The sequence below is a fragment of the Lepus europaeus genome, chromosome 18, assembly GCF_033115175.1.
Source record: "Lepus europaeus isolate LE1 chromosome 18, mLepTim1.pri, whole genome shotgun sequence".
In the NCBI taxonomy this organism is placed as follows: Eukaryota; Metazoa; Chordata; class Mammalia; order Lagomorpha; family Leporidae; genus Lepus; species Lepus europaeus.
The window spans coordinates 33113571-33133553 of record NC_084844.1 but is presented as its reverse complement, the minus strand read 5'-3'; the positions used below and the strand labels follow the sequence as shown (position 1 = coordinate 33133553).

At 42.9% G+C, this 19983-nt stretch overlaps 1 protein-coding gene across 2 annotated transcripts; it reads left to right on the top strand.

Annotated features, from left to right (window-relative positions):
* Positions 1–2522: 2522 nt before the first annotated feature.
* Positions 2523–7988, top strand: SRSF1 (serine and arginine rich splicing factor 1). Of its 2 annotated transcripts, XR_009864277.1 has the most exons (5): positions 2523–2862; positions 3274–3458; positions 3822–3994; positions 4194–4876; positions 5785–7988. XR_009864277.1 is itself a non-coding variant. In XM_062175235.1 (4 exons), the coding sequence occupies exons 1-4, from the start codon at positions 2669–2671 to the stop codon at positions 4386–4388; spliced, it is 747 nt and encodes a 248-aa protein (XP_062031219.1). In that variant the 5' UTR covers positions 2523–2668; the 3' UTR covers positions 4389–7988. The 2 variants fall into 2 exon arrangements, 1 of the variants encoding a protein (XP_062031219.1); XM_062175235.1 differs by having other exon boundaries at positions 4194–7988.
* The last annotated feature ends 11995 nt before the right edge of the window (positions 7989–19983 follow it).

Here is a 19983-nt window from a genome sequence, read left to right as displayed (position 1 = left end):
CAGAGATGTCTTCCATCTGCTGGTTCACTTTCCAAATGGCCTCAACAGCTGGGGCTGGTCTGGACCTAAGCCTGGGAGCAGGAGCTCCATCAGGATGTCCCACATGGCTGCCAGGACCTCAAGGACTTGGGCCATCATGCGCTGCTTTCTCAGGCACATTAACAAGGAGCTGGATTGGAAGTGGAGCAGCCGGAACTGGAACCAGCACTCTGATACAGGGTGCATGCAACTCAGGAAGGGTTTCCACCTGCTGCACCACAATGCCAGCCCCTGCAGGAATCTGGTGTACCAAGTCCTGTACATGACTTCATCTTAGCTCCACGCCATCATTTTCCTTTCTCCCTTGATTTCTTCATCCAGGTTTAATGATGTTTAGGGCATCTCTGTAGCTGCCTCCTATACTTAGGGAAAGGAGCTGCTGCAAATAAATATGTAACATGAACAAAATCATTGTTAAACTCAGGGCGGACATCGATCTGTCTTATTTACGACTACTTTTTTTTTCATTATTACCGACATTTAAATATCCCAGGATTTCACACAGAAATCCAGGTTTTATGGGCAGGTGCTTTAGGCATCGCTTGGGACACATGCATCCCCTATCAGAGTGCCTTGTTAGAATCCGAGCTACTGCTTCCCATCCCAGCTTCCTGCTAATGTGCCTCCTGGGAGGCAGCAGAGGACTTTGGTCCCTGTTAACCATGTGGGAGACCTGGATTGAGTTCCAGGTTCCTGGCTTTGGCCAGGCCCCGACCCAGCTGTTGCGGACATTTGAGGAGTGAACAGTGTATGGAAGGTCTCTGTCTTTGATTTTTAAATAAAATGAACACCCCACTTTTTTTTTTTTTTTTAATCCTGGTTTCAGGGACCGGCGCCGCGGCTCACTAGGCTAATCCTTCACCTGCAGCACCGGCATCCCATGTGGGTGCCAGGTTCTGGTCCTGGTTGCTCCTCTTCCAGTCTAGCTCTATGCTGTGGCCCAGGAAGGCAGTGGAGGATGGCCCAAATCTTTGGGCCCCTGCACCGACGTGGGAGACCAGGAGGAAGCTCTTGGCTCCTGATCTGCGTAGCTCTGGCCATGGTGGCCATTTGGAGAGTGAACCAACAGAAGGGGGACCTTTCTCTGTCTCTCTGTCTGTAAAACTCTACCTGTCAAATTAAAAAAAAAAAAAATCCAGGTTTCAAATGTGTGTGGAAAAAATGCGGAAAGTTCTTATCTCCCCCCACCGGGTTGGGGGGGGGGGCACTGTCCTGCTCACCAGCGGTGGTCTCCAGTGCTTAGGGTTCTCACACCAACTGAGCAAAACAGCCCTGTAATGAATGAGTCAATCCCTGCATGTACACACCTTTTAGGGAAAACAGGATGAATTTCAAGATTCTGCACACAGGGGGTGGCGCCATAGCTCAGAGGGTTAAGCCGCTGCAGCATGCAGTGCCGGCATCTCACATGGGCGCCAGTTCCTGTCGCGGCTGCTCCTCTTCCCATCCAGCTCTCTGCTGTGGCCTGGGAAAGCAGTAGAAGATGGCCCAAGTGCTTGGGCCCCTGCACCCACGTGGGAGACCCGGAAAGAAACTCCAGGCTTCCAATCGGCGCAGCTCTGGCCATTGCAGCCATCTGGGGAATGAACCAGTAGATGGAAGACATTTCTCTGTATCTCTCCCTCTCTGCCTGTAACTCTGCCTCTCAAATAAATAAATAAAATCTTTTTAAAAAAAATCCACTGTTCTTAAAAAATAAAATACCTTCTGCACACAAACCCGCTCCGTTGGCCTCACGTTCCTTGAAAGGCGGAGGATCAGGCACAATGCATTCTGCAAGCACTCACTGAGCGTCTCCCCAGGGCGAACCGTGCAATCAGGTCTCTCCTGGCTGACCAGTACCAGCAGCGATCAGAGGACGGCCGGCTGCCACCAGCGCAAGGAGTTATTCTAAGTTCTAAACCGAAGGTGGAACCGCCTTTGGTGTCCAATATGTATTAAGGAACACGAGCCGGGTTCTTCTCAGGCACTGTTCGCAGAGCCGGCAGGAAGCCACAGCCTCAGCCGGGCTCGCAGCTGGATCGCCTGCTGCTCGGCCCGGGAGCCGGACGCACTCGCCAGGGATGCCCGGGTTTCCGCAGCAACCAGCCGGCCCCGCCCCTGCGGCCCCGCCCCTGCGAGCTTTCCCGCCAAAGGCCGTTAGCGCCGCGGAGCATGACGGGACAGGTTCCAGGCTAGGTTTCACCAAAGCCTTTCAGTGCTCTCCAAGAGGCTTATTCCTGGAGAAAGGGACTATCGTGGAAGACCTCACAGAGGTTAACAACCACTTCCACTTGCGTTCCGGATTTAACTTTTGCCAGACGGCCGGTGGCTCCACAAGTCCCCGACTCCACAAATCGGAAACGCGAAGGACTTTTTTTTTTTCCCCCCTTTCGTGCGGAGGGTGACGTCGCACGTGCGTGAGCGCGTCCCTTCAGCACCCGTTACGCTCCTGCGCGTGCGCAGTGAGTCCGCAGAGCCGCTTCCTCCCGCTTCTCTTCCTCCCTCCCCCCCATATCCGTGCGCCGAGCTGATAAAGGCGCCATTTTGGAGGGGCCGCGGGAGACGTGGTGCCGCTGCGGGCTCGCTCTGCCTTGCGCTAGGCTTGGTGGGAAGGCCCTTTCTCGAGTCCGCGCTTTTCGTCGCCGCCATGTCGGGAGGTGGTGTGATTCGTGGCCCGGCGGGGAACAACGACTGTCGTATCTACGTGGGTAACTTACCTCCAGACATCCGAACCAAGGACATTGAGGACGTGTTTTACAAATACGGCGCTATCCGCGACATCGACCTCAAGAATCGCCGCGGGGGACCGCCCTTCGCCTTCGTTGAGTTCGAGGACCCGCGGTGAGGCGGCATGGGGCTCGCGGCCTTGAAGAAATAGGTTGGAGTAATTGGGGAAGGCTCCGCGGCCTTAACACAGAGAATGGGGCAGGGGGGCCTTTATGGGAGGCTGTGGGTGAGCCGGCGTCGGCCTGCAGGAGTCGAGCGAGGAGCCGAGCCGGCGTGGCTTCTCCGGTGTCGCGGCCGTCCCCGGAGACCCCCTCGCAGCCCCGGAGCGGGAAACTGAGGCGCTGAGGGCTGGTGGAGTGGTCGGGAGCCCGGCGTGTGTCTGGGTGGGGGAGGGGCTCCTATTATGCAGCGCATGTGGGCTCCTCCGCCTTGGGTGCGCATGTGCGGGCTCCTCTCGTTCCCGGCGGAGTTCGCGTCTCCTCGCGGCGGCCTTTCTCATTCCCCTTGCTTCCTGTGATCCTGCAGAGACGCGGAAGACGCGGTGTACGGTCGCGACGGCTATGATTACGATGGATATCGTCTGCGGGTGGAGTTTCCCCGAAGCGGCCGTGGTACCGGTCGAGGCGGCGGCGGGGGTGGAGGAGGTGGAGCTCCCCGGGGCCGCTATGGCCCCCCATCCAGGCGGTCTGAAAACAGAGTGGTTGTCTCCGGTGAGTTTATACCGTCCCTGTGGGTTCAAGGGACAGAAACCACTTTAAAGATCCCCTGGGCTTGAGCGGCTTGAATGGCAGATTTTTCATCCTGAGTCTGCACGTGCTTTAGTTTGGGGGTTTATGTAGTAAGTAAGGATGACTGTGTTGGTGAGACACCAAAATAGGTTGTGGTATTAGAATAGGAAGGTCCTCTAAGTCATTTTGGACTCCGGGTTCCAGCATCTTTCCAGTTCCCTAACTGGAATCTATTAAGTGTAATCATTAAGTACATTTTAAGCTGTTGCTCTAATAATACACAACGCTTTGTGATGTATAATTTAGAATAACCGATATTGAGGGCAAAAAACCCCACTTTTCCAGGACTGCCTCCAAGTGGAAGCTGGCAGGATTTAAAGGATCACATGCGTGAAGCAGGTGATGTATGTTATGCTGATGTTTACCGAGATGGCACTGGTGTCGTGGAATTTGTTCGGAAAGAAGATATGACCTATGCAGTTCGAAAACTGGATAACACTAAGTTTAGATCTCATGAGGTAGGTCATACACTTATTCTTTTCTTTGGCCAGAATTGGATACAGTGGTCTTAACAGTGGAACTTGAAGGTAAGGATTCAGGCAAGGGTGTCCAAGTAAATTGCCGGATTTCTGGTTTTAGTTACATTGTATTCATTCAGCATGCCTGAAACAGGTGAAAGCTTAGATCTTTCAATGGAAAGTTCTGTCTATCCAATAGGGAGAAACTGCCTACATCCGGGTTAAAGTTGATGGGCCCAGAAGTCCAAGTTATGGAAGATCTCGATCTCGAAGCCGTAGTCGTAGCAGAAGCCGTAGCAGAAGCAACAGCAGGAGTCGCAGTTACTCCCCAAGGAGAAGCAGAGGATCACCACGCTATTCTCCCCGTCATAGCAGATCTCGCTCTCGTACATAAGATGATTGGTGACACTTTTTGTAGAACCCATGTTGTATACAGTTTTCCTTTACTCAGTACAATCTTTTCATTTTTTAATTCAACTGTTTTGTTCAGAGTGGGCTAAAGTGTTGAATCGCATTTTTGTGTAATATCCCTTTGCTCCTAACATCTACATTCCCCTCATGTCTTTGATAAATTGTATTTTAAGTGATGTCATAGACAGGATTGTTTAAATTTAGTTAATTCTCCATGCTCTTCAGACTGTGATATTGTGTATATGTCTATTCTGCTCTGGTTTGTGTGAACTGGGATGTTGGGGGGTGTTTGTGGTTATCTTACCTGGGGAAGTTCTTATGTTTATCTTGCTTTTCATGTGTCTTTCTGTAGACATATCTGAAGAGATGGATTAAGAATGCTTTGGATTAAGGATTGTGGAGCACATTTCAATCATTTTAGGATTGTCAAAAGGAGGATTGAGGAGGATCAGATCAATAATGGAGGCAATGGTATGACTCCAAGTGCTATTGTCACAGATAAATTGGCAGTATTGACCTTATACTAAAAGACAAGGGTTAAAAATGAGTATATCTACCTTAAAATACTTTTAAACTGCTTCTTATGCAGTTGTCTTTAGCTACAATTGCTTTCCTCTTTAAACTTTGGCAATTGTGGCAAAATTACCTTGCCCATTTGTAACAATTTGCTCCCTTCCCCCCTTTTTTATTTTAGTAGGGACTAATGTGGGAAGAACTGGCTAATGTGTCACAGTACTTAGTTAACAACTGTTATTTGTGACCTGCTGTTGATATACATGTGGGTACAGGGTGTCTTTAATTCCAATGAGATAGAGTATAATATCAATACTGCTAAATCTGCATGTCCTCTGTGTGACTGATAGAGCATTGCTATTTCATTTTTTAAAGACAAAATGAAAGCAGAATATAGAATTCAACATATTGGTGTAGATAATCTAGTTGGGAGTACTTTTAAGTCTCGCCTTCCCCTTTAATATTCATAATTGACTCATGTTTGAAACACTTTAATTTACAAATTAAATTGCAGATGGGAGCATTAGATTTAGTTTAGACTTAGGTGGGTAGCAATACCAGTAAACTTTTCAACTACATAACTCTTTTTGCAACCACAAAACCTGTAATGCTCTGTAAAGTAACAAGTGTTGGCATTATCAGTTGAACTGTAAATATAAAATGCTTCTTCCAATTAGTCTCTATGATGGTTAAGTTTCTAAAATTTATCTGAACACCATTCAGAAACTTGTTTTGGGGAATTTGATAGTTATTGATGTACATCTGTTAAACTGATGACAGACATAACTCATCATTCCCCAGAAACCTTTTTTGATTACAGTATCTAACATTTTGCCTCCTCTTTTTTGGTTTTGCTGGTTATAAAGGTTTGGATTGGAGAGGGCTCACTGGATCCCAATCCTTGGAGCTGGATCATTGGATTCAAATCATAATGTGGATAGGATAGGGAGGATGAATTACAAGGATTCATGGAGCGGGATCAGATTACCAGGAACATAGGAGTGGATTCCTGCCCCAACCAAACCGCATTCGTGTGGATTTTTTTATTCAACTTAATTGGCTATTCCAAAGAATTTTTTTTTCCTATTTTTGACGATTGGAGCCCTTAAGATGCACGATGGAATTGTGTTTTGCATTTTTTGGTAAAAGGAGCAAAGCGAGGACCTGGAGATAATACGCTGGAGCAATCTCCTTGGAAGGATTCAGCACGAGTAGATGGTAAACATTTAAAGGGGAAAAGGGGGGGTTTGTTTAAAATAGTAATCAGTAAGTCACTTCTAAATTTAAAGAAAACAAAATTGGAGTTGAAGAATAAGTAGGTTTCCAATTGGCTATTGCCGTTTTTCTTTGAAAAAATAAACATTTTTTAAAAAACTATGCATGGTTGTCCTTTTTCCTCTTCATGTAAGAATTTAACTGGGTTGACTAGTCTGTCAGTACTTTGAATTGATAAGACTCTGACTCTTGTGTTAGTAAATTAAAGTTTCTTGAAAGGCAATCTAATAAATGGTTTTAACTGTCTCTTATTGTTGATTGTAAAATCTTCAGGGGAAGACAAAAGATGAGATAAAGGCAGTTATAAATGTGTTTGTAACCAGTAAGTGGGGGTGATTCAGCCAGTCTCTGAAGGATGAACTTCTCATTCTTTGCTTAAAAGTGACTAAGAACTTGATGGGCTTATAGTGTAAGATAGGTTGACATTAGTAAATTAATGCTTGGAAGTAGCCTTTGAGATTCTGAGACTCAAAAATTGATAAACAAGTAACATTGCATTTCCTTTTTGAAATGTGAATAGGGCACTGAAAGAAACTGAGCGACTAATAAAAAGCTAGAATTCTTTAACCTTGTAAAAAGATTTCTCAACTGTGTCGTTTTCTGTGCCCAGAATTTTAGTTCTCTACCAAAGCAGTGATTATAGCTTGAAGTTGACTAGTTCTTATCTTTATGGCCCCATGATGCAAAGTTTTCAAATTAAAACTCCAGTCTCATAGCTAAAGCCTTCAAGCTACTCCTTTCTATGCTCAGCAGAAATAACTAGAACTTAACATTTCTTTTGGGAAGCTGAATTTAAGATGATGATTCAGGTGAGATAATTTTAAGCGTAGAGGAAACCATTTTGTTATTGGAAGAAGTGAACTCCAGTAGGGATGCCCATAAGGTCATTCAGCTGGTCTGTTTTAATGAAGCTTGTGCAATGTCAGGAGGAAGAGAGGGAATGTTAAATTCAGAACTAGGGTTTTATTTTTAAGTGTGTGGTATAGATCACTAAGTATTTGTTTAGAATTAAAATACAATGGCCAAGGAGCAGAATTTCATGTGGCATGCTTGAAATTTTAAATTCCATTTCATGTGTATTTTAGGTTATTAAAGGGAAACATAAAATGACTAACATGATTTTGAAAGGTGAATGCATGCTAGATTTAAGCAAGCATGGGTTCATTTATGTTCTTTGAATGTTTTGGGAACAGGACCAAAATGGTCTTGATTCAAGGCTGAATTTGAGCTAGGTTCTAACCCTAGATTGAAATAGAAGTTACTCAATATTGTCTGTAGATTTAAGTTGAAGATAGGACTTGAGGTGCATACTTTATGATTAATGTGACCCAGACAACATAAAGGCAGATAAGGTAGATGGTTGCTGCTCTTTTTAGTCTTAGAAAAATGAACCTCTACCTGTATTGGCAACTATTGTTAGAAGAAAGTCATGCCCTTTAAAAAAGGAACTATAAAAGCTGCCTTGGCTTTTTTTTTCCCTTTATTTATGTCCTACTAGAATATTGTAGGGAAACTAATTTATTTTCTAACCAGGGAAAATTTTAAAGTCTTTAAGAAGCAATTACTTTACATAACATCAGATTGAATAACTCACCTTGCTGTTCAGCCCACATTCTACAGGAGATAAAAGGTAAGACCCGTTTTCTGACTCCTAATTGTTCGGGATCTGAATTTTATTTTAAAAAATATTTTTAAGGATATTGTTTGGAATATTGAATAGTTTCTCCTCACAAAAAATGCTTCCCCCCCCCCAAAGTTTTATACTTTTAATAAATTTTGAGTGTTCATGTAGCCACCCATCCATAGTGTTTGGATTTAATGTGATTGATTCTAGAATTTGAATTTTTTAAATCAGTTTTGTCTTTGAAACATGTTTTGGTCTTTAGGGCTGGTGTTTAATTTTGGGTTTTGTGGTCAAGATGAATTTCTTATGTGTGCCTTTTTGCTTCCTTTGTATATGAAATTTGTAATGAAATTACAAATGAAATAAGTTGTATGTATGTATTTGCCATAAATAGTATTAAAACAAGAAAAACTATTAGACTGAAGTTCTGTTGTAACGTAATCACTTTTGGCTTATCATCACAGCGTGAAAGTGTGAAGGCATAAAAACAGCTTCACAATCTCTTATCCATAGTTCTGAAATCAGAAAGCTCTTGTTTCTTGTGGAACTAATTGAATGTAAAACCCATCTAGAATTAGTTTTACACTGTGATTAAGCTGTTTTCCTACTGAAATATGCTTCATTATGAAGTACAAATGGCTGAGTCCCAAATACATCTGCCCCCAAGAGTTTGGATAAGGGATTGTAGAACTGTGCTAGAATACCCAGGTCAAACACTTGTGTGTATAATTTTGGGTGTGTGAATGAAAACAAACCTGTTACATTGGATCTTTTATTGAGTGAAGTTGCCCACCCTTTTTAGGCTGAAAGCAGCCCACAAGCAAAAAGGTATGACCCACATTTCTTTGTATTTCTATTGCTGTAGTGGTTTCCACTGTTGTACTTCATTGAAGGAAACAATCGGCCTTCCTAGAGTATACAGCAAAATACTCTGTACTCTTTTTAAGTCATTGTTTCTGTGTCAGTGTACTTTAAAGGAACAGTGACCAACCTGATCTTAAGGATTTTGAGGAGAAATATGTTCATTGTATCTTGTGATTGTCTATTGAATAAATAGTGATCTTGATGAAATGTAGTCCCAAGAAGTTAGAGTATACTTAAACTAGCACTAATTTCTGTAAAGCTGTGCCTTACAGGGTTTTTGTTTTAATTTCTAAAAAAAAAATATTGAAAAGGGAGCCTGAGAGAGAGACACTCATCCACTGGTTTACTCTCCAAATGGCCACAATGGCCAGGGGTGGGCCAGGCTGAAACCAGGAGCCCAGAGCTCCATCTGGGTCCCCCATGTGGGTAGCAAGGGCCCAAGTACTTGAGCCATTTTCCACTGCTTTCCCAGGCATGTTAGCAGGGAACTGGATCGGAAATGGAGCAGCCAGGATTTTGGGAACTGACACTCTGATGTAGGAGATTGTAGTATTGCTGGTGCCAGCTTATAGTGCTGCACCATGATATCAGGCCCCATATGCCTGACAATTCTGAAGGTGTTTGGGATTAAAAGAGTATTTTCTATTAGAAGAACCACTTGATGCTTCAGTAATACATGAAATGAATAAATCTTTGTCCCATAGAAGTCAATTTCTGCAGAAAAAAAACATCAACATTTACATTTAAATGGGTGCCAGGTTTGGTTATCAAGGAGGGAGAAGTCACACATAACCTTTATAAAGATTATTGTTGCACACCACTTAGATGAGCAAAATGCAGATGAAACTGGGTGCATTGTCTTCATCTCTTAAAGTACAAAGGAGATAGTGACTACTGTTGCCATACAACTTAGAAGTGTCTGTCAACTATTAATAGAACTATCTACATGAAGATACTGGGAATTGAGACCCTCTAAGGATACCAAACTTAACTGCCAAATCTACTTCAAAGGGAAACAATTTATAGAGATGCTGTTGTGTCAATTTTTATAATGCTCTTACACTACCTATTGGATTACGTGAGTACCAGGGGAAATCATATAACCACTAGAGGGAGCTGTGACACAACCAGGAAATTAGCCCTACTGCAAAGAATCCATGCAGCAAGGTGGAGACCAAACACAAAGTTAGATGGTTTGGGTAAGTTTTCTTCCTGTAACTTATCCCTGTCTTCCCATCTGTTGAGCCGTGTCCTTTCCCTATTTGGCATCTGGTCTTTTTAGGCTTTGAGGAGACCTTAGTTTACAGATAACTGAACTTGTCTGTAAGAGCATGTCGAGGTTCTGGAGTTAAGGAGGGAAAGCTAAAGACATGAATTTCTTTTTCTGATTGTCTTGTACAGCTCCAGGTATGGAATGGGAAGGCCAGGACTGTGAAAATTGGGTGCAGGAATAAGGTGTGCTGCAAAACAGAATAAAGGATAAAATTGGCCATACACCAGAGAAGATGAATATGCTTTCAGAGCTCTTGGTAGTGTTTGCGGTGTGAAATAGCTTCGGGGGTAGTGATCAATCATTAATTTTCTCAACATTAACTTTTTTAATGGCCTTAAATCTGTAATTGTCAGGTTAGTTGTTATTTTCTTGGCCTTCAGTAGATAAAGAGTACCTTGTAGTCAAAAGTCAGTGTTCATTTCTTTTGACATGTTTACTTAATATTTGAGAGGTAAGGATGTGGACATTGAGGACTAAGACAAAGTGGACAAATTTTTTGCGGTAGAGAAAAAGGAGTAGGTCCAGTTTACACAGGGACTTCCCTACCTGTTAACACTTAGTGGAGCAAGAGAGGCTACTGAAAGGTGTTGACTAACAGCCTCCCTACAAATTGGATTCAGAGTGCTGAAAGTACTCCGAGTTGATTATTAAGCCTGTCTGTAATCCTGAAAACATTCAGCTCTGATGTCCCTTCAGTTAATAAAAAGGCCATAAATTGTACAAATGAAAATACAGAATTACCTTGGAAGAGGAGGACTAAACTTGGATTGTTAAAAGTGCTGGAAGGGATAGCAAAATTTGTTTATATCAGGGAGCTTTGTGTATAAATTTGTGATAAGCTATCAGGTTATAATTATTGAGGCTTAACTGTAGCATTAACCCAACAAAAGGGGAGCCTACAGCTTTTAAATAGGACTGGGCAGTCCTGAGCTGCATGACCACTAACAGCATACTGAGAGACTTTATTTACAAAATATTAAAGCAAAAATAACACCCACATTCTAAGACTGGAAATGTAAAACATTAGCAGTACAAACACATACACTACAAAGAAAAGAAAATGGTTCCCTTGTTCTCTATCACTAAGTAGAAATTGCAGCAAGGATAGATTACTGTGTTAGCCACAGTGCATCTATGACTTGAGCTAAGCCAGAGATCATTTTTCTTGCCAAGTAGTTTTTCATAGTTACTGGATTTGTCTCCCAGCTTAATTTACCACACCAGCATCCTTGCCTACGGACTCAGATTAACTGAAGTGTTCTAGTTGATTTCCATGACTCTAGTTCGAACTGGTTATCAAATCTGATCTTCCTAAAACTGTCACTCTTCTAATATGAGTCAGTGATGGGTTACATTCACTTTTTTATTACCTCCCTGTTTCAAATCCTGATCTTCAAAGGTGTAGCCCAAGTCACACTTCATTCTTGAGACCATTAAAAAAAAAAAGCTACTGGAAAGAACTCCCTAAAAGTAAAGCACTATAGAACTCTATTTCACAAAGCATTGGTTAGCTGTGGGTAGATTATTGAAAAAAGTGCTATTTAGACTGCAGATTTTTTATTGGGGTTGGGTCATTTTTCAGTAGTAAAGGGGTATAATGAAGAGTGGAGATTATATTATTTTTCTTGGGTTGGGAAAGAGTCAAAAGTTACTGCAAGACACATACCCTGGTCATCAGTGAACAAAGGAGCAGCCAGCCCAATGCAGTTTTCTCAGCCAAGAGAGCATACATAAGAAGAGTAATTCAAAAAGCTTGAGGAAACTGCACTGTCTTAACTTGATTTACCATGAACCTTTTGAAATACCCATATACATTACTGTCCTATGACCCAGGTCCCACAAGGAGTTCTGTTCGGTTTGATCAGCAAAATTTTTGTGACCTAATTGGAATTTTTACTGTGTCACATATGCATGCTGCTTACATGGCCACTTGAAGCTGTTTTTAAATTTAATGAGTGTGAGTAAATGTTAATAAAATTGTAAGCAGATGTTCAGCATAAAACTTAGATCTGAGGTGCAGTGTGCTCTTCTAATCCGTCTTGGGCTTATTCCAGGGTAGCCGCATGCCACCCTTTTAAATGGAAAGCAGTAAAACTTTTTTTTTTTTGTCTTTGTTTTTGCAGTTTGAGGAAATGTATGCAGCCCCAGAACTTGGATCTAGGTGTTTGATAAATTCTTTACTACCAAATCGTGTGAGGTTTTTTTTTTTGTTTTGTTTTGTTTTTAGGATTGATTGATTATTTGAAAGAGGAGGGGAGACAGGGAGCAAGCTTGCTTCCATCTGCTGATTCACTTCCCAGATGGGAAGTGAATTGCCAGGGCTAGGCCAGGCCAAAGACAGAAGTTAGGAGCTTCTTTCGTATCTCTCATACCACACTTTTTTTAAGCCAGCCTGTCTTCCAGTCCCGGGAGGCCCTTAGCCTGCGAGAAGTTTTCAGTGAACTCTTCCACTTAAGTGAACACCACTTGCAGTATCTACCTGCTGCCACCAGGGTGTCCCATGGTACTGTCTTTGATCCATGTTCTTACTCTGGAAGCTGGGTGGGGGCTGTTCCAGAGCAGAAGTTTGTGTGGTCACAGTTGCCGTGGTCCAGAGCCCAGCAACAAGAAGATGAGATACTTAGCTCCCTGGGTTTCCAATGTTTTGTGAACAGCCAACTCTGAGGGAAGCCCTTGCCCTGTTTGAATGGACCCCTGCTAGTAGGACTGGCCTGTGGGTGGACAGCAGGTCACACAGTGGCCAGTCTGGCTTACCACCCATAAAAGCATAAAAAAGAACCTGTGAGTGGGTAAATGTCTACAAACATCTGTATTTTGATGGCTGAGTCCACACTTAAGCAAAGCCAGACTTTTTTTTAACACTCTTAGATGAGTTTTTAAAGCCCGTATGTGGCAAATCCCCCCACTTTGCAGTTTGTGTTGCTCTTTGCATTGTATTTAGCCTGGCTATAGTCTCTTTATATTCACCATTAGGTAGTAATACATCTATCACCTATTTGAGAGCCATTGAAATGTAGCCTCAAATTCATTATTACTTGAGCAATAGCCCCTTTAAAAATTTGATTCTTCTAGTGTTCCTTAAGTACTTACTCTGTAATGGGTTTATTTATAAGTCTTGACTTCTCCACAGAAGATCTTAAAAAGTATTTCAGGTGGCTAATGGCACTTGGTATTTAGTAAGTGCTCAGTAGATACTCATTTACCTAAATAGTGGTGCTCCTATAATTGGGCTGGCTGTATATATGAGGTCTTCAAAAAGTTCATGGGAAATGTATGAGTTTCAGAAAATGTACCTAAACTTTTCATTTTATGCAAACTTTTTGAAGTACTGGTTTGTGCCAGTTTTCTAATGAGACCTCTGTCAAAGACCTTTGTCTTTGAGCTGATTGAAATTCATTATGAACTGGGAAATTGGTCTTTGGGATATCCTGGCTGGTCCCATGATGGTCTGAAATTGAGGCTGTGTCTGGACTATGTCTCTGTAGATATTATCTATGTGATATGTGCAGGACTCTTAAAGCCAACAGGAGAGTGGCTACTGATTTGAGATTGTGATGTTGCTCTCTCTCCCTGGTTTCCTAGGTGAGTTTCCATCCTAAAAGTTTGAAGCCATAGTTGTAAGGTCACTGGAATAAATCCCAAACCTACTCTTAATGGTCAAGTTTACCTTTGACTTCTCAGTTCTCTGGTGAGAGCTAAGCATGGACTGTATTACTAATTTGGACCCTTTCTCTGTGTTCTTAATTTTTGTACACAGCAAATACAGGGCTTCCTCAGACTTCATCAGTTTTGCTAGATGTACTATGTAGGAAACCATGGTGGAATTGTAGGAGTAAGTTACTGGTTCTGATGCAAACAGTCTGCCTATCCTAAGAAGTATTACTAAAATATCATTCATCCTGTAGTACATATCTAGCTTTAGAGATGGTCAGAAAATGTTTTCATATGTAAAGAATACTACCTTGTGCCTTTCCCATCTACAGTGCAAACTAGTAAAAGGCAGAAATAATGTGCACTCCAGCCCCCACAGTGTGATTCTAGGCTTACTGTGTACCTGTGCTTAGGAAGTGTCTCACTGGCTTGGATTGACTACTTGCCATCTGTTCCCTGCTCAGGGAAGATTTTGATGCTGAATGAAAGGGGAAAGAAAGTGAAAGCATAGTGGGAAAGAGGAAGCTGGAGAAATAAAACAGCTGGATGATGAAGGGGTGGGACTTATGTAAGGTCAGTAAAACAAAAAGCAGAGGGCAGGGTCAGGCCCTGGGGATAGAGGGCTAATTAACTTCTGTCTGCTAGTTGAGTAGAGCCTTGTGTGCTTAGAGACCAAGGTACTTCAAAGGGGGCTAGATTCTTCTCTGTGTACCTTACCTTAGTAAGTTCATCAGGTCAAAATCTATCCTGCCCTCTAGGAATTCTGATCTTGTTCCTTCAGACCTAGCAGAGAGCTTGCTGCCAGTGGTCAGGCAACTGAGGGTGAAGTGGTTCGGGCAGTTGTGAACAGCAAGTGAGCTTGATGTATTATTCACAAAGCAAATGCTGACTATAGTGTTTGTCCCAATGTGGAACTTTTAACAGCGAGCTCACCAGACCCTTTCACCTACTCTTATGCATACACTGGATGCCTGGATGTAGAACTAGGCGGCTTCTAGTTCAGAAACTTCTCAAGGTCAACAAACATTTTTAAAAGAGCTAATTCCACCTTTCTCTCTGTCTCTCACTGTCCACTCTGCCTGTCAGAAAAAAAAAAAAAAAAAAGCTAATTCCATCTCACAGTGTTAGCCATATCTTAGAGCTGTCACGGCTTTGTGGTGCCTTCTGTTGGCATTGCTTTCTAGAATGAACAAGCCTTTCCAAAGCTTACTCTGGCTAGCCTTGTGATGTCACATCTCTGTCTTAGGTTACTGTTGCTCACTTTCCTCATCTGGGGGACATATACTGTGTAGGTTCCTCAACACCTGTCTCATTCCCTGTTCCTCTGCCAAGAATGGGGGAACCCTCAGTTGAAAATTAAATTGGCCCAGTGAAGAAACTGAAGAGATATTTCTGTTGGAATTTGGGTAAAGAATATTTCATATTTGTGTTTATATAGCCTTCCTGTTCTTCACAAGGACATTTGGATAAGCATTATAACAATCAGTAAATTTTGTTTTTTGTACAGAAATAGCATTTTTAGTTTTAGTGTCTTTACAGCCCTCTTAACCAGTGGAATGTATTTGGACTGGAAACTAGCCACCAAATTCAGTTCTGTACCAGAGTAGTGTGGATGTATGTTTTTGACTATGCATGTGATGTAACTGAGGCTCAACCTCAGCTTGGTCCCACCAAGTTTGTGTGACCTGTTAAGTATCAACTGTTTAAGCTCAGCCATTCCTGGGGCATCTGAGGGCAATGAGGAACAGGTGTCCAAAGGAGAAATGCTGGTGCCAGAGGGTATGTTTTCTAGTTGTATTGGATTTCTTACTTGGTGTATTTTTGACCTTAGTTGCTTTCCTGCTTCTACTCTGTTATTTTCCTTGCTATTTGTTGGATATTATTCTTTGTCAGTCACTCAAGAGTTATAAAATGAAAATATTTCTACATACTTTATAGATGAAACTGGTAGGTCTAGCATTGATTTGTGCTAGCTTCTTTCAAAAAGAGTTGAGATGATAATGTGACTATGGACTTCTTTTTGGAGTGAATCTTCAATTGCCAGTTGAGTTCAGTGTCTACTAGGAAAATAGGTAGATCTGTTCCCTGCCCCTTTGTTCCCTATGGCTTTGTTCTAGCTGTTAATGAACATAAATAGATACTCAAGAAAAAAGAAATCTATTTTCCCTTCCTTACCTTGCGAGTTCAAAAGAGAAGTAACTAGTGATGACACTTCAGGTAGCAAAATTGAAGTGCAAACCCAACTTTTGACCTCATGAACCACAGATAAGTGGCTTTAAGCCTGTAGTGTGGTTATTTTGCTCGTGGGGGTGGGGTGGGGGATGGGGGGTTGTAGGGAAGAGGTAGAAAGGGAGGCAATTACTTCTGCTTTCCTGCCACAGAAGCTGGGGTGTGTTTTGGGGAGGGGGGAGAATGTGGTGCTGACTTTGGTCTGATAAGAGTAAGCTTCCTTCTCTTCCCCAGTGTTTTGAGGCTGCTGTTGAAGAGTAACTTTTCTGGTCAGTGCTTTTTAGTCATTTTAAATACTACAGTCTTGGCTTTTATTAAATTTGTGAATGGTCAGTTCTGGCTTTTCTGCATGAAGAAGTACATCAGCTTGCTGATTTCAAGTTTCTTCTAACTAGATATTCTCTACTGAAAGTTTTGAATTTGGTTTATCTTTTGTTTGTTGAGAAGTCTTACCTGGGGACAGGTATTTAACTACAGCAGAGATACTTTCCATTCCTAGGTTCCTAAATCTATAAATCCAATTCCTTAAATGTATTCACAGTACTTTAAAAGCCTCTCCAAGGATGGCCCAAAGTGCTTGGGCCCTGCACCCACATGGGAGACGAGGAGGAAGCACCTGGCACCTAGCTTTGCCGGCTGTGGCGGCCACTTGGGGGGTGAACCAATGGAAGGAAGACCTTTCTCTCTGTCTCCAAGTAAAGGAAAAAAAAAAAAAAAGCCTTTCCAAACCAAGAAGGGAATGATCCAGTTGCTTTCTAACATTTGCAAAAAATTATCTTTAACATATATGCCATTCTTTTTTTTTTTTTTTTTTTTTTTGACAGGCAGAGTGGATAGTGAGAGAGAGAGAGAGACAGAGAGAAAGGTCTTCCTTTTACTGTTGGTTCACCCTCCAATGGCTGCTGTGGCCGGCGCACCGTGCTGATCCAAAGCCAGGAGCCAGGTGCTTCTCCTGGTCTCCCATGTGGGTGCAGGGCCCAAGGACTTGGGCCATAGCAGAGAGCTGGCCTGGAAGAGGGGCAACCGGGATAGAATCCGGCACCCCAACCGGGACTAGAACCCGGTGTGCTGGCGCCGCAAGGTGGAGGATTAGCCTGTTAAGCCACGGCGCCAGCTTATATATGCCATTCTTAAAGTGCCTTTTTTTTTTTTTTTTAAGATTTATGTATTTATTTGAAAGGTAGAGTTACAAAAGAAGAGAGACAAAGGTCTTCCATCCACTGGTTCACTCCCCACATGGCCACAAAGGCTGGAGCTGGGCTGATCAGAAGCCAGGAGCCTAGAGCTTCTTCAGTTCTCCCATATGGGTGCAGGGGCCCAAGGACGTGGGCCATCTTCTACTGCTTTCCCAGGCCGTGGCAGAGAGCTGGATCGGAAGTGGGGCAGCTGGGACTTGAACCAGCATGCATATGGGATGCCAGCACAGCAGTGACCCCTAGAAAAACAACTCTTAATTGTCTTCCTTTGCCATGTCATTAGCCCTTTGGCCATTTACCTTAGGGCTCTTTAACAAAGATGAGAGAAAACCTTTCACTTTGAGAAGTGAAGGATGTTAACTGACTCAGAGCTGCTGTGCTAAGTTCTCAGCTCTAAAGTTAATTTAGAGCCACTCAAAATCAATAATAAAAGTATTTACTTAGCCCCTGTTATATTTAGGAAATGCTCTAAGCATTTTACATACATTTCTCATTTAGTCCACAGGTCACCCCAGTGAGGTTTTACTCTTATTTTCCAGATAAGGAAATTAAGGTCCTAAAAGGTGACAAGTCATATAACTTGAGTTTGAGCAGGAAGAGAGAGAAATCTGAACAGGGTGAGTTGGAGATCTGACTTGTTTGGATGGATGTGGGTCCACCATATTTTTTGTTTAGATACTGGATGTTTATCAAGCCTGATGGCAGCATTATTGATTGAGTGACTGGAAATTGCTTACAGTGACCAAAATGAACTTACTGTCCAGACATTTGTAGTCTTTTGACTGGATACCAGAGTGTGGTCTATGTGTAGAAGCTGGCCTGAGGAGGAGCTTGTTTAGTTTGTGGCTAAAGATACTCATTGTTCTAAAGGCAGAGATGATGCTGTTTCTAGGGATGGAATCTTTGGTCTTACTTCATTGTATTCCTGGGGCAGACCTGATTGTTTCTGAGTACTTGTTCCAAACTTTTTTGATGTTTCCCTTCTAGATGTTTGAAGTTTCATCTGAGTTTAAAAGATTGTCAATTTTTTTTCTTTTTGAGAGAATTTGGAGAACAGTCAGAATTGTGGTTTTGTCTTATTAGTAGAGATAAAATTGCCATTTTCCTCAAGAAAGGTGATGCTTCTGAATCCCAGTTCTTCAGTAATGAGAACTGGACTGCTTTTCCTTGACCTCTGTTTCCTGTTAGCCGGGAAACCTCTTCCCAGAAGTGCTATGAGAAAGCTTGAGGAACGTATTACTAGGTCTCAGGGTAAGAAGTTTTAAGAGAGTCCAGCAATAATGGTATTCATTATGTATTAGTTTTTGTACTCCTAAAGTTTCCTTTTCACCATAGTTTGGAAGATATCAGCTAATGGGAGGATGTAGAGGGAGGAAGAAACCTGAGGGAATGCATCACAGAGACCCTGGAGCGAATATGTTAAGGCAGGGGAGCAGCAGAGACAGTGTTACCCATGAGAATAAAAAGACATGCAGTATCCAAAGTCAGCAAGAGCAAAGATTACGCCTTAGATTTGCATTTTGTTTCCCTCTTCAGTGTGCATGTGTATATAAAGGTACTTCCAAAAGTTCCTGGAAGATGCATGTTACCAAAAGCTGTATATGGTTTCAAATTTTTGTGCCCCAATAAACATCTTTTAATTCCATCTTCCATGAACTTTTTGAAGTATGACGTACCCTCGTACACACTTCAGCTTCCTGAGCCATTTTGTTTTTGTTTCTAAAAGAAACTAATGGACATTTAGAGGAGACAGGGGGACCTCCATAGTAGTTTAGCTGAAGAATGTGCATCAGAAAGTCTTCATCATTTTCTGTCCCCTCCTGTGTCTTAGGCTGACCGGTTCCCTGGTGTTACCTGCTTCTGCTACTGATCCAAACTGCAGAGCTTCTCATTGATCCCCAAGGTCTCCGGGCAGTATCCAATGGGGCATCGGCTCTCTAAAAGGAACCAGATCAACGATTCCAGCCCCTTCATTCTGGTGACTGAGGGAAGGAAAGAGGGGGAGGTGGGGGGAACATTGTGTAGGGGACAGAAAAGAAGCACAGACTGTCCAAGCACTGTACCTCTTCAGATTTTACTGTGTATCGCTGGAGGAAGTTGGAGGTGGTGACCTGTGTGGAGGGGAATGAATGGAGGGGATGATAAGAGTTGGTTTTGAAAGATGTTAAAGATGTTGGAAGTCTTGAAATAATGCAGCCATCTGAGGAATTTTTTTTAAAGCTAAAGTTCCTAAGACTATAACTGATATATCCTGCCCCCTCATTTCTTGGACTGGAGACACTTGTTTAATAATAGCTTGTCTCTGATATTCCCAGTAGCTACTTCTGTGTGAGGAAAGGATAGAAAACGTTCAGGACATCATCACACAGGCTCTTCTACAAAGTTCCAGTAGCAGTGACGCCTACGTGGAAGACTTGGAACTGCAGACAGAGGCTGGGGTCACCTCAGTGACATCTCCTGACGCTGTCCAACCAGAAGTTCCATTTTTTATTGGCGGGAGGGGGCTGAAGAAGGAAGCAGACTGTACTCAAGGACTAAAATAATTTCATGGCTATATTTTCTCACTTGTTTTTATTTTGTTGGTGGGAGAGGAGGGGTTTGGGGTAGAATTTCACATCATATCTGGAGTGAAGGGGAGGGTGGGGAAGCCCAGCCCTTCACCCAAGAATAACCCAGTAATGACATGTCTGTGCGTGGGAAGTGCTTCCCTCCACCCTGGGAGGATCTGAGGCTGCACCCCAGTGGGATTCCCTGCCGGCGATGGAAAGGCTACTCAGAGGGAGATGACCTCGCGCAGCGAGAGTTCGCAGGGCTTGGCGGACCAGAAAAGAAACGCCTAAGGGGAGAAACACCGCAAGTCCGCGGGGCTTCCCCCACTTTCGAGGTGGGGGCTAGGCTGTACATGCGGGACTGAAGAATCGGGTGACCTCCATGGCTTGTGCCCTCCGCTGAG

Excerpts from the sequence above, each read along its gene's own strand:
- SRSF1 (XM_062175235.1), top strand. The coding sequence starts at position 2,669 with ATGTCGGGAGGTGGTGTGATTCGTGGCCCGGCGGGGAACAACGACTGT. Across the intron at positions 2,863-3,273 it reads GTTGAGTTCGAGGACCCGCG|AGACGCGGAAGACGCGGTGT; the intron begins GTGAGGCGGCAT and ends GTGATCCTGCAG. Across the intron at positions 3,459-3,821 it reads AAACAGAGTGGTTGTCTCCG|GACTGCCTCCAAGTGGAAGC; the intron begins GTGAGTTTATAC and ends CCACTTTTCCAG.